Here is a 15,115-nt window from a genome sequence, read left to right on the forward strand (position 1 = left end):
TTACAAACAAGTCTTCAAATAGACAGTAAATATTTAGAGTCTTTCCACCTCCATTTGTCTGGGCTGTTCCAAATATCTTTTTCTTGAGAACTTAAAATACAAAAGTGTGAACCTTCCGCTTTTCACAGAGTAAAGGACGATATTTCATTCCTGAAATTCTTTTATGCATTAGTGACATGTACATCTGGTTATCCTTGTGGCTATCCTGGTATTCTCTGAGATGTTAAGCACTTAATCATATTTGATTGACTAATGGCCTGAACAAAGTCTCAAATTGCTCTTCAAGACCCTGCATTCAGCTAGCAACTGTTCTCTGGAAGGGAACACCTACCTCACATCTAACAAAACAGATAATGCAGTAAGAGATCAAGACACCTTGACACTATTCCTGCAGTGTCAGCTCAAGTCTGAAAGTATCGTAGAACCTTCACAAGGAGTTGCACTAGAGCTAAAAAGCTCAGCCCAGAGGGACTAACACTAGAACATAATTTTAATTTCCATGACTATTTACTACTTGACTTTCTGGAAAAAGCCTGAACTGATGATTTACTGTTACTTATTGCTAACTGTGAGAAAATCTTAAGATATGTTACATTCATGATACCTGTATTTTCAAAGTATCACAGGGCTTTGAACCCTCTTGTATGTAACATCTGACCTAATCCATAGTCAGCTGGAGTTTGCAAAACTTTCCTAGTTTTAAAGTTTCCAGAGTTACAGCAAAACTATAAAAACTGCGATATCCTCTTTCTGCTTCCTTCAAGAAAAATATAATACCCAATTAACCATTCTGCTTTATGAAATAAGACAATAAAATAAGCCCCACAAGAAAACGTTCTTATCTGACAACTTCATGCTCCTTGCAGCTTTTTAATCTTTCTAGGCAGTTACTGAGTGTAAGTCTGTTCTCAATTGCAGACTTGTCCACCATCACTACTGTTCATATATTAGCATATGCTAATGTTGGCTTTGGGCAAACTGCGGATCATGCTCCAGGGAGCATGGTCAGTGTACACTCAGCAAGGAGCAAAAGCTGCTGTTGATGATGTCTGGAAGGACAGACCAAGTGATAAAGCACATCATAGAAATTTTAACCTTCAGCTGCACACACCGTTCTGCAGCCAGTAATACAGAGAGAAATGTCACTGATCTTATGCTCGGCAAACCCGCTTGGCTCAATCTTCCATTTTCTCTTCATCATCCAAGGTAGACAAAGCTCCGCTTGTAGATTACCAACACAGCAGCAGAAATAAAATTGTTGGTGATGATTTTGAGTTGTGTTTTTCTTATTTCAAAACTGTGCACCTAAATCATCAGATCCAAGTTCCAAAAACAAAAAAGAAGAAGAAAAACAAACAAAAACCTGAAATTCAAAATGTGATAGAATAAAAGTGGTTCTAGAAAAAACACAGTTCGGTTTCAGCTGAACTCACGCCAGTGTGTGTTGCCTTTTAAGGGAATGGTAATTTGCCCTGCTTGTTATATTTCATAGTCCCACGCCACCGAGAAGCTTCAGCCACTGACTCTTTACTGTGAAACCACCCAGCACCGCTTGTTTTCGGAAGCAGTCGGAGCCAAGGGGACTGGTGATTCCACACGGCTGCCAAGCAGAGGCTGTGGCACCGCGCGAAGCAGCGGGAAGCCGTCTCTCCCACGGCTGTTCCGCACCGTTCTGCCAGAGCCTGGGAAAACGCCTCCGAGCTGCCGGGTTATCGGGAGCAGCCTGGCAGGTGTTCACTGCCCCGCGCGATCCAGCACCTGCTCTGCGAATAAATTCAGTTGGGTCTCCTTCAAAGCCACGGTGCAAGCCTAAGAAGGCCAAGTGCCCCCCAGCACTTCCATATGTCACACGTACCTATTTCTCATCGCACAGTATTTTTAAACCATCTTAAAAAAACCCAAAACAACAAAACATCTATTTTTCTTCTGAGCCCAGATGTTTCACATTCCTGACAGGTTGTTCTGGATTAGGACTGTCTCTGTGTTTGGAAAGTAACAACAAAGTAAATCATTGCAACATGCAGATATTACGAAAATAAGAGGATTAATATCGTATGCTACAATGGGAAAGTAAATGCATAAGTGCATTACACTTTCTGAAATACTATATTGTACGTTTAAAAATCTCCACTAATTATTCCACATAGATTAAGCTATACTAGTAATAATGTTTACAGTATATGGAGCTTTTCATCTTCAAAGTACTCTACAGACATATTATTACACTGCTTTTTAGCCATCATGTCTTCACTTAAAATTATTCATCACCAAACCCAAATTCCTGATTGTTTGTAAACAAAACAAAACAAGAAAAGGAACCTTTTATTCTAAACCTACTGTTAACTGTGCAGCTTTCCTTCCCCCAAACAAATGTACCTGTTCATAGCATTTCCTCCACAGCAGGTCACCATTTCTAATCTAGAAGAGATTCGAAATCAAATGTTGGCATGTAAATTTAAGACAAAGTCTAGGATAGACCAGGGACAACAGATGCAAGCTGACCAGTAGAAATAAAACCAGACTATTGATTTTTTTCTCCTTCCTCCTTCACAATTTTATTAGTATTAGTGCTATTCTTCTACCTGCTAAATCTTCTGAACACAGGCCAGTTGCCTTCACAAATAGGTGAGAGATCTGTCCCATCAAGGATGTGGGGATAAGATTTTGTTTCTGTCAGGAAACAGAGTCCCTGATTGGAAAAAAGACATTAACCTTTAAAAGAATCTGATCAAGACAGCATGAAATATGCCCAGCAAAATCCTCTCTGCTCTCAGAACTCTGACAGCTGGACATGGCACATTGTCTAAAACTTTCAGAATATGAGAAATAACAGTGAAATTGGACTGAGCCATTGTATATGATACAAAAGCAAGGTTGTAGGGCTCTTCTCTAGCAGAAGTGCAGAATTCACTCCAAAATCAGAACTATACTGTCCAAACTGGATCCAGGATAAGGCATTTCTTAACCTGCTTGTCATGGATGTTCTGGAATCAAAAAACGAGATGAAAAGCATGTATGAGACCATCTGGCTGGAAGATGAGAAATGCACCTGATACAGGTCCTGCAAACAAAGCACCTCTGAAGGAAAAAGAGCATCGGCCCCTCACTAACACTCAGGATGGAGAGGGACAGGTGGATCCAGTCCTGGAAATCAGCTCTTAAGCTACAGTCTCTCAACAGCCATCTATAATGTATACGCAATCATAGCTAGCAGCACCCACTAAGGCATTCAAGCAGATAAACATAAAGCAATTTATTTGATGGTCAGTGTACAATTACCACAGACAACAGTTTACTAATAGGAAACAAGATTTTATTCCACTCTTTTGTAGATCTCGTACTCAATGACCATATTATTAATTGCATGTGATGGGCTTTAACACATGAACGGCAAGCTATTCATGAATCCTCACCGTTCGGAACATATAACTGGATTCCAGAGGAAATCACGTGCCTGGACTTCTTAAACCACTGGAACGAGCCTGACAACTGAGAGAAAGGCTGAGCAAGGCACCAGTTGTTACCAGCCAAAAGCCAGAGAGAGCTGGAAAACAAACTCTGTGGTAAACTCTGACAAGTCAGCAGCAGAGGAGAATCTAAAGTCTCTTCAAAGCAGCTTTTTACATCTCCATTTGCACATCAAGCTGAGCATCTCTCCCAAGCTGGCCAGACACAGCTGTATCCAAACAGAGCAACGTCACTTACACCACTGAATTCCTCAGTTTCTGCCTCAAACGGAACACAGACACTGCGATGGTGACAAGTCTGGCTTCCAGGGCACTAGGGAATCCAGTCACCATTAAAGCACATGCCTCTTCCAAAAAAAAAGAAATAATGTCCTTTCAGCCTCTGTGTTTTTTTCCTTGAGAACGTCCATGAGCTTCACACAATTTTTTGATGCTGTAAAAGACTTGAAAGGGAAGATATTGTATTTTAAATGTCAGGAATCTCTACAAAGCAAAGTCTCTTCTAGCACAAAAATCCAACCAAAATGTGGAAACGAGCCTTTCAGAACTTAACAGACACGACGGGTTCCTCTTATTGTTCATTAGAACAACATGACCGTGGGTGCCAATACTACAATGCTGAAAGACTTTCAAATAAAGTCAATCAGATCCTTCACAGATCTCCAGGCTCTATTTTTTTTTCCCTGGTAATAGGAAATAACTTCTGCAAAACTTCTTCCTTGAGAGGAAAAGAGTTTAACCCTACAGCTCCCATAGCTGACAAGACTTTCATCTTCTACCAGTAACCATGTCTCTAGGCAAGCATCACTAAAAACATCAGGAATATATTGCACCACATGGCTACAAAACCTAAGGATTTGGTGAAAAAAGCCTGACAGTCTGCAGCTGAAGACATGATGGAAGACAATGAGAAGGAAAGAAAAGCTACTAGCAGGTACCTTCAGCAGAACTTTAAAATGATGGTATGAATGTGAAAAGGTCCTTTCTTCAAAGCTGATCCTGATATATGGCAGCAATGTTTTTGTATCTCTTTTTTTTGAGGAATCCTGTTAGAATAGCTCAGTGGGGCTAAGAGGTAGATGTTGGTGGTCATGACTCCTCTTTTCTTCTACCCTGTCATCTAAAGGACACTTCAAAAGAAAGTGAGTTCTCATAGACACGTGTGGACTTGAACCAGCACGTGTTTCATGCTGCTGTCTGAATAAAGTAAGTTGTGCCAGAGGTTTGCGGGTTTTTGTCTTTTTACACAACACACTCTTGTTGGCTTTATAATAACTCAGAACAAAAGAAAATTCTGGAGCTTAGCAAATAGGTGGAAAGTCATCACAATGCAGCCTACTGTATTTTCTCTTTTCAAATGCTGGCAAATAGAAGGTAATTAAGTCAGCTGCCTGAAAGGCTCTATTTCCAAATAAGTCTCAATCTGTTTCTGCTGTCACAAACTCTGATGTAAATGAGATGCCATCAAAAAGACCAAGAACAACCCATAAATGTGATCATCTGACCAGTGCCGCTCAGGTCTGGCAGTGAAGCAGGTGCTGGTTGTGGTGCAAAGAGTCGGAGACTCAATGCAAACCGGTGTGTAACGAACTGCTCATTTTAGCTTACTCAATAACGCACCTGAATTACTCAGCTCAGTAACTGGTACTTTCTGGCATCAATGTAACAGATGCTAAGTGGAGGAAAAAAAAAAAGGCACACAGAACATCCTGTTTCTCCATATTAAATAATAAATTTAAGGTCTTTAATACAAATATATGAAAGACCGAACACCATCAGCCTGTCTGGTGTCATGGGAAGACAACAGAAAAGGACAGACAGGCATTGCCCATATCCTCTAGCTCACATGCATGCCCACAAAACATAAAACTAAGTATCTTAGTTAAAACAATAAGAGAAAGATACTCTGTAAACAAATACAAGACTGTCACCTTTGATCCTCTCTAAAGCAAACTTTGTCATTTAAAGAACTTTGTTCCCCACGGATCTGTATAGTGAATATTTCAAAGGCAGAATGTTTCTCCCTGAAATGAGCAAATGTAATTTGCTCTGCATTAGAGTATCTCTTACCTGTTTGAAGCTGATGGAATACACCAAGCCCTGTTACTATACCCACAATGCATATTTAAGATTGCGCTGGACATTTTTCCTACTTTTCAATCAAAAGCCTGTATTATTTGCTTCACTACTACATTTTTATTTACTTCTATATGCTTTTAATAAATTAAGGCCCAGGTGGCTTTGCTGGTGTAGGTTTGTTTATGGTCACCTGTGCCTTTGAGTCAATGGAAATACTCAGTGTGTAATAAACACAACGTATCTAGAACCTTCAGCAGTGAATCAAATGCACGTAACTCACTGAAAGGGCACACAACTTCTCTCAGGAATTGGCTTTCCATCTCTATCTGGATAGATTTCTGTAAAGCCTTATGAAAGTTTTCCAAATATAAATAAACCCACAAAAATGTTTGCAATTTAAAAAGCTCTATTTTCTCCCTACCTTTGTCATATGATAATGAAACTCAAGAACAAAAGAACACAAAGGAATTTTGTGTAATATGGTAACATGGAATGTTTAAAAGAAATTCCTATTCATATTTAACCACAAATTACACCCACCATTACTTCCAGTTATAATGAAAACAGAATGGACATCAATGTTCAACACATAACTGTAATGATTTTTTTCCTTAAACTGTAATGACATTTTTTTTCTTGGGCTGCTGGTGATAGTTTGGGGACTTTTGTATTGAGACTTTTAGGGAACGCAAGGGTTAAAGGTGTGGAAAACAGATTTTCTCACAGTTTAAAGAGAGCAAAACAACACATTTAGGAAGCCAGACAGCTAAAAGGTCAAAACATTACACTTCCAGGTCAAACTTCTGGTTGCAATTAAGTAAATTCCTCTAAACATTTTGAGGGAAATCATATTTCTTTTAGGTTTTATTTCAAATCCCTATTCTTTCTTGCTTACATTGTAAGCAAAACAGTTAATAAAGAAGACTTACTTTCCTTTTTTTTTTAAAAGGAACAGGACATTGCATCTCAAAATCAAATCCTTGTTTTTTTTTATCTCATTTAATATACAATTGAACTAATTAACAAAAAATAAAGGCAAAAGCAGCTATAAAACAGAGCTAATTTAAAACATATATATATATATATATACACACACACACACGGTCTTTTCCCCTGAGAAATAATCTTTCCCTTTTCATTACCTGTATTTTCATAGTAGGGTTTGGTTTGGGTTTTTTACTAAATCAAGCTATTTTCCCTGTCATACAGTTATATAAAAACCCCTCTAACCTATGATGCTGACAATGGTCCTGATGCACACATTTACATGCTTGCCAAAAAATACTATCTATATTAACAGGTGATGTATGCAATCCTACACACACAAGGTGAAAAAATGAAAACCTAAAGGCATATTCATACCACACTAAAAATTGAGCTGAGCACAAAAAGATATGACCAGATTGAGACATTATTTGCAAATGCTTTGCCTCTGTAGAACACATGTATGATACTGAACTGCCCTCACCAGAAGAGGATGAATCTGGTACTTTATCTGTAGCTTATTGCAGGCAGCGCAGACCTGGAGCTGCCCCACACGCATATTTGTGCGGGTCAGACAGCTGAGGGAGGTTGGGTCTGTCATAATGACCAAATAATTTTGTCTCTGGTATTTTAGACATTCCAACACAAGGAATCTGAGCATTAAATGCAGACCACAGAATCTATAAAATGCTTCCAGCGGAAATCCTATTTGCCATGTTCACAAAGGATGGGAGGAGATAATTTAAAGTCTTCAGAAAAATTCAACTGAAACAACAAGCACTTAAAAAGAACAAATAAGAAATGGTAAGTGCTTAGGGACAGATTTTTAAAATCACTTCACATGGATTCCAAACCTGCTGAATTCCCCTTTGGGATAACCCCAGAATCACAGAATGTTGGGGATTGGAAGGGACCTCAAAAGATCATCTAGTCCAATCCCCCTCTTGGAGCAGGAACACTTAGACAAGGCTACAGGAACACTCAGATGAGACTAAGGGCTCTTTCAAAAGTAGCTGGATGTTGCCTGGCCTAGAGGAGAATCACTCTCATATTCTTGAATGAATACCAAAGCAGAAATTAAAGGTGGGGTTCATCTTGCCTAACTTGCAACATCTGTATCAAACTAGTATCCTAAACTTCATTTTTAACTGTTAAAGGTTAATTGCCTATTCACTTCTAGACAGCTTTTATAAACTGAAAAAGGAGACATAATTCCACTTGTTAAACACACGATTAACGGATACTGACTTTTTGCCTAACTATATAACGGAAACTCCAAGGATAACCTTTAATTTGCATAAATACATGTTTTTGCACAAACCCAAGTACTAACAGCAAAATTACTATGCAGATCTACTTGGATGCTTTAGAAAGACCTTTATGCTTGTGTAGGTATACTAGATAGGAGTTATCAACACTTTTGCATACAAACACTTATTTTGCCTACACACATACCTATGAGTAATTTTAATATTTTTTTTTATTTTCACAAAATAAAAAAAATATTTAAACAAGAGACAAAAAGATGAAAACTCGATGGAAGAGAAAGAAACAGAATTAATTAAGGCAGGTATTAATTAAAGGTTACAGGTTAAGGCTGTTTGCAAAACCAACGCCAAATTCTTTCTTTTCACAAAAATACATCAAATCAAACAATTCTCCTGTTGTTTTAAATAAATTATGTTTATTTTCAATACAATACTAACTATATATAATACTTTATTAAGGGCACTCTTTAATTTCCTATCCAAGGCCATAAATAACTTCACATGGGAGCTGCAACTAGGGAAGAAGTAAAAACTAAGGAGAGTGCGTTCAACCCACCTGTGCTGCAACTGCAAACGTCCCACGTAAGACACGGCTTAAGTGCTAAAGTCTGCAAATCTCAGTGTAGTAACAGGAAGACAAAGGTAGATTCTTCAGTCTAGAAAGTACAGAACTTTCTCTGACAATCTTTTAAATGCACCAACTCGATTGGATATATTATACCAATGACTCTTCCGTTTATAGTGTAGGCTTTTTGCAGAAAAGTACTGTGATAAGAAAGATCACACTGGATAAGATCAAAGGTGCATAGAGCTAAATGCATTGCTTGTTAAAGTTGCTATAAAAGGCTACAAGGGGATACTAAATACAAGAGCACAGTGTATAATGGTTATTTCCCCCACTCTTGGCTCAGCCCTTCATTGAGCCAAAGAAGAATTCTGTCCCCTCCTGGATCACCCTCCCATGTTCTTGGGGAATCAATGTCAGTTTTTTATCCTTTGGTAAAGAGTTCCACAGGGCTGCTAACTATCATGGCACTTCCACCAACTTCATTCAATGCTCTCTTGTTCTTAACCTGGCAGAGAAGAAATGATTTTGTAGATCTCTGCTGCATTCTCCCTAATTTGTGTGTTTTCCAGGCTGAGAAGTCCTACCTTGCTTAACTGTTCCTTGCGTTTTGTATGTTCTCTGCATTTCATTTCCTCATCTTGGATCATCTTTTTGCCCTTCTTGGAGTTTTACCCAATTCTATTGAATTATAAACTAAAGAGAAAATGCCCAAACGGTGTATAAGTCTGGAGGTTTTTTTTTCTTGTCAAATGTCCTCTACCCCAAGAAAAGAACAAAAAAGAATTTTCAGACATATAACCTCGATCTTCAAGAAGAAAAATGTTTTGGTAGGGAAAAAAAAAAGAGCCATTATTCCCCACTAGCTGACTGTAAAAAAATGGGGGGAAAAAAGCAATCTAAAGCAAATATGGAAAATATTGAGTACACGATACCAATCAAAATATTTTTTGTAAGTTATTGCATAAGTTCCTGCATACTTCAAGGATCTATGGGGCTCTGTTGTCACTTACACAGATTAATGTAAGTTTAAAGTTCACCAAAAATCTGCAGGCCACAAATCATAAATGAGCCCAGTAGTGTAAAGACGAAGCAATATAATTATTTTGAGACAGAAATTACAATATGCAACTGTAAACATCGAAGTTCATCTAAAAGGCTTCTGTCCTCCCCACTCCTCTCTGGTAGTTTATCTGCTAAAGCATATTTTCCCTCCAGTTGTGCCCATGCAATTTTTGTGGAGTTACTCTCTAAGCGAGATAGGTAAAATAATTCTAGGTAAAACCAAACAAATCACTGTTTCACAGCAGAGGAGTAAGAATTAACAGCTGGGAGGGTGGGAATAAATCAGTTTTGCTGCTACAGGATTTTAATGTTGAATATACCCTACGAACGTCTTACACATTGCATGTTCTACAGTATCAGTGAACACTTCTAAAGCAGAACAGGGCAGTCTGAGAAGGCTGCTTTCCTTAAAAACACCATAATGCTCAAATGGAAGCAAGTCTGTAATAACTTGGAATATTTATTATCATGATTTATTGTATATTTTTGGTGTGCTTAAAGAAGCCAAGCAAATAGTTTCATAAGCAGAACAGAAAAGTATTTTCTTATGAAACTGCATCTCATGTATTTTTCTATATTAAATAAGATGTGAACTTTGACTCCAGATCTTTCTAAGGCTGAACTATTCATAATAGTGTTTGTACTTCCTCCAGTTTCTCATTTCAAGAGTTTATCGGAAGTTAATGTCTGAAAATGCAATTTCTGAGACTTCTACCTGTCCATAAAGTTCAAACACATTCACAAAAAGCAACTGGGGGAGAAGATGGATGGAGAGACACACACAGACAAAACATGACCACAATAAGCCCTGTTTCCTTAGAAAACTAGGCTAAAACCACTAAAAATACACAATCCCAGAGAAAGCAGATAAAAATCAAGCTGGGAGCTCTCTGTGCCATGTGACAGCATGCTCTCTAACTATTTGCACTGTAGAAGAGACTGTACAACAAAAAGATCTGAAATCAGAGCAAAAATGTTCCACCCTCAAGCCAAGAAAAACAGCAAGGATGCTGGGGAAGGAATGAGAAGAGATCTGAAAATTGTAGGATAAACCTAGTTAACTTTTTCGTCCCTTCTTTACAAGATACCTTCTTCATTCCTTCAATTTCTAACATGGACATTTCTTCCAGCCATATTTTCTTTCTGCATCCTCCTTTTTCTTTCCTCTGTGCCCATGTAAATTTTGCCTTTTTCCTTAACTTTCTACAGTCCTTCACTGGCTATTCTCCTGCACTTACTATCTTCACTCAAGTCCTCTTTATAGCCTCTTGTTACTTAATTCTCATTGCTATTAATCAAAACCAGCCACCTCCTGTGGAACATGAAAAACCAGGCTCTGCTTTTCACTTGTCTACAGTAAATGAGCATTATGACACACCAAGATGCTTGACATCATCACCAAAAATAAGTATTTGATATTGAGTAGCGCAAGTGGTGCAAAGTGAAAACATACAGTGCATAAAGATAAAAACATAAGTACTGACTTTAAAAATCATATATTTGTAAAGAGATGTTTTTTGTTTAATGAATGAGAGAAATTAATCAATACGTGGGTTTGTTATTGGGTGACCTGCATACGCTGAACTTCAAATAATGCAAGTTAACCATACCTGATCAATACCCTCCTTGCTTGATTTTGGCCATGAAAATCAGATGCAGGCAAAATGAAATATTTGAAAATCTACCCAATTTTAATTTTCTCTTAAAAAAATAAAACCACCATCAAACGCATTTGGACATTAATTAAACACAGGAAACGGAGAGTTTATACCAAAGCTTATATCCAAAGACTAAATTAAAGCTTACTTTGGCAAATTTTTCATACTGGTCATTTGGGAGGGGTGGGGAAATTGTTCAGACAGAAGGAAGAATAGGAAGAACTTGCTTGTCTTGGCTACTTTCTGCCATTTTTCCATTCTTTCTTTCTTTCTTCTCCTATGTGTAACACCCCCAGATTTCCTAATGAGATGGTATGCGACCCACCACACACTGCTGTGTGGGTGTAACTTAAATGAAAAAGAAATGTAAATTAACAAGTAACACGCCTGGACATTTAGATTATGTGCCACAAAACTGAAAGGCGGTATTAAATAATACAAATCATAATATAACATTAATACTGAAAAGAAATTGTGATAGGTGAAAATTTTATCTTCAAAAATAGTTATGGCAGCCAGTTTAACAAGAGTCTTCTCTGCTCAACAGATCAAGGCAGCAGGATGAGATATGCTCAAAGTACGGTAGCTTGCCTTCTATTTCTGAAGAAAATCCTAATACGACATGCTTTCATATTAGAGGTACTCTAAAATCTTGCTAATACTGGTCTAACAATTCTGATACTAATAGATTTTGAATACATTCTGCAATGTGGAGAGCAAACTAACATTGACCCTTCTAATAGGGGTAGAGTGCTGACTTGGGATACTTGAAGTAGTAAATAACCAGCTAATAAGCATCTTAATATTCCTTCTAGAGATACACTCGTCCTTGCAATAGTGGGGGTTTTACAGCAGTGAAACTCTAGACAGAGACTTGCATAACTTTGAGCAAAAGAAACCACACAGAGTTTGAAGAGCTCGAAACTTGGAATAACCTCCAAATGCAACAATAGCTGCAAGCTTAAACATTTCAGCAGCAGCACCTACAGCACATATTTGCAGTTACCCACGTACCAAACCCGCGCACTTCTTGGCGTACTCCAAAACACTGCCGGCCAAACACTGGCCAGCTATCTTGCACTTCATCTATTTATGATAAAAAACACAAAAACATATCATTATACTGCACAAACAGAATCTGTGAGGCGAATTACGGGAGGTTTTGGAGCCATTTGAGTGATGAAAACTGCTGAAGACTATTAGCCACGTGGCTCACCCAAAAGGGTCCCAGTTGCTCTGCTGAACACCCACCTATTCTGCTATTTCCTTCTCAGGTAAGAACAGACTTGCACCTAACTTGAATAAACTTGATTCTTGGCCATGAACAAAGCACTCCTTTCTTACAAATTACAGCCCTGAGCAAGGCAGGCTGAAAGAAGAGGAAAGAGGTGGATTTGGAAATGAAGTTCTACATGAATGTTCGTTATCACAGACTGCTTTCTTCCTTTATTTCTTTCGTGTTAATTAATGACAGCGAGATTAACCGCAGAAAACTGATAGAACAGTAATTCTGCCTCATCTGAAGTAAATATCCTTTAATCTAAAACTGTTACAGATATTACTGATGACCTCCTCAAATGTATATCTGTAAATTTTTCATTTCAGGAAATAAGGGGAAGAGTCAAGCAGAAGATCAGTTCACAATGCTGGGCAGCATACCAGTATCCTTACTGAAAACTTGGTGATATAAAAGAAAACAAGACTAAAATCTCAAGAACACCCTCACATTAGCGTTCCATCTGTCTACATCCTTAAAAACAATTATGATATCTGGCAGTATTATAAAATCATTGATTTTGAAAACCAAATTTTTACTAAGGCAGAAAACTTTAAAAAATAAATAACAAGAAACATCACTCGGTAAAGGAAAACACATAAAAAGCTCAACAAATCTCAGAAATTCTGATCCCAGCCTCTGTAGTATCTCGCTGCTTTCACGGTAAAAAAAAAGTCTATTTGTCACCTCAAAACCAGAAAAGTACAGGGATCTGAAAGCTCATGTGTATTATAAACATTAATACTATTTTAAAGGGATAAACTGTAGTTACAACTTGCAAGGAAGAAAAGGGTTTGAAAAGCCTTCAGTGTCGTGAAGCACTTTTTACTCATGCGGTATTATGTGTTTGCGGGCGGAAAAAACCCCTCCTGTCATGCCATTGCAATCTGCCTCCCATATATGCCTAAAATTCTGCAATAAGAAGCCAACTGTGCAGTATTTAACCTGTGTTTTCTTATTAAAAATACTCAGTAATACTGATGATAGCGTTTAAAGCTGTAACCACCAACTAGAATTCTACAGGAATAGACCTTTTCAAGAACTGAAAACGTTTTGAGAGGCAAAGAATTTGTTCAGAACTAAAATTGTTAATATGAAACACAACGAATTAAAGAAATTGTATCAGGATACTGATTGTATACTGTAAGCATGCAAATACACTAATTACAGAATTCATATTTCAGTACAGATTTATTTCAATATATATTTAAGGAAATGTGAGAAACCATAGGCAACACAGGGCTTTACTATTGCTTTACTTCTTTTCTGTGACAAGTTTATAACAGGCTCCAAGCTGGCAATAAAAACGTCACTGCTTCCTAAGAACTATTTCAAAATAAATTGTTTATGTGATAGAACACCAATAGATAAGTCTATAGGCTGTAAAACCCACTACGATGACCAGAACAGCTAGCGAAATAACATTAAACAAACACCTGAAAGATGATCTAACATTAGAGCACAAGCCATAGCGATCATTATCTTTAGTTTAAAAATTGCACCTATTAGTCTCACCACCCTCACGTACAGAAAAATCAAAGTTTCAAGTAGGTAAACAGTCTTACTACTGTTCTCCACCACACTATAATTACTCCCAAGCCATCAACGTTACTGCCAAGCCTGTAGTAACACCGGGGAAAAAAGCCGTTTATCACATCATAGCATATTTTAAGAACAAACAGATTGTCAGAAGAGGGAGAAGCTATTATTTCTAAACTAAAAACTTTCAAAACAAATCTTCAAATGGAAACAAACTTAACAAACCCACAAGGTTTCCATCAATTTTAAAGGACCCAGGATTTTACCATTTATTCTTTTAAATTCAAGTTATAGGCTCTGATACTAATAGTACCAGCCTTGTGTTCATTTTTCAATGAGACAGAAAGTTGAACTTTATCAGTAACATAACTGAAGCAATTTCAGACCCAAACACCAGCTATTTCAGGCTTACTGGCTTTCCCTATGGCAAATTTCTCACATTAAAAATAAAGAACAGCAGTTTCCACCATACTTTATTTCACAATACGTTAAAGAATTTATTTTACCAGTGAGAAACATAGGACCAGATGGTGCGTGTTCCACTGATTTCCATTGACCGCGTTGTTTACGTGCCTCCAAGTAGTGTTTGACCCTTGAAGCAACAACTTCTTCTAGCAGCGTGCAAACCTCCTGAAAGAGTAACCATTGGCCTATTTAGAGCTAAATTTAAACACGTGAGCACAGATATGTAACAGAAATCAATGCAAAATCACTCCCTTTCACATAAACAGGTTTTTTTCCTCTGAGGAATTACATAGGGGTGAGAAACACGTAGTTTAGGAAATGAGTTTGGAGCACGGTTGGAGGGTGAGGAATCAATACTATCAATACTACAATACTATTAACTTTTGAACAGCAAATTAGTTTCATTTGTATGCAATTAGGAAAAAAAAGTACATGTAAAAATAACCTAAGACTAACCTAATTTCTCTAGTTCATTTTGATTTTCCTGCTCCTACACATAACTGTTCATGTCTTTCATACTTCTTGCAGCAAAGCACAATAAAAACCACATACAACTCAACAGAAACAAACCCTTCAGCCAGAATAACCATAGAAAAATCTTGGAGTAAAAGCAAAAACTTAATCTCTTGAATACCAGAATGATTTTTCAGATGAATATATACACACATATTTGACACTTTTCCCTCAGTATTCTCATTTTCCACTGTGCATAACTATGTGCTCACAGAAATGATACTTTGTCGCACACA

General features: G+C 37.6%; 1 protein-coding gene across 7 annotated transcripts in view; it reads right to left on the reverse strand.

Annotated features, from left to right (window-relative positions):
- The window catches only part of SLX4IP (SLX4 interacting protein), a 74,201-nt gene that overhangs the window by 20,244 nt on the left and 38,842 nt on the right, over positions 1 to 15,115 (reverse strand). For all 7 annotated transcript variants that reach the window (XM_065059900.1, XM_065059904.1, XM_065059903.1 and 4 more), the window contains one exon: positions 14,408 to 14,531. In XM_065059900.1, coding sequence (XP_064915972.1) covers positions 14,408 to 14,531 — 124 coding nt within the window. The remainder of the gene's footprint in view (positions 1 to 14,407; positions 14,532 to 15,115) is intronic.

The sequence above is a fragment of the Columba livia genome, chromosome 3 (assembly GCF_036013475.1).
Source record: "Columba livia isolate bColLiv1 breed racing homer chromosome 3, bColLiv1.pat.W.v2, whole genome shotgun sequence".
Classification (NCBI taxonomy): Eukaryota; Metazoa; Chordata; class Aves; order Columbiformes; family Columbidae; genus Columba; species Columba livia.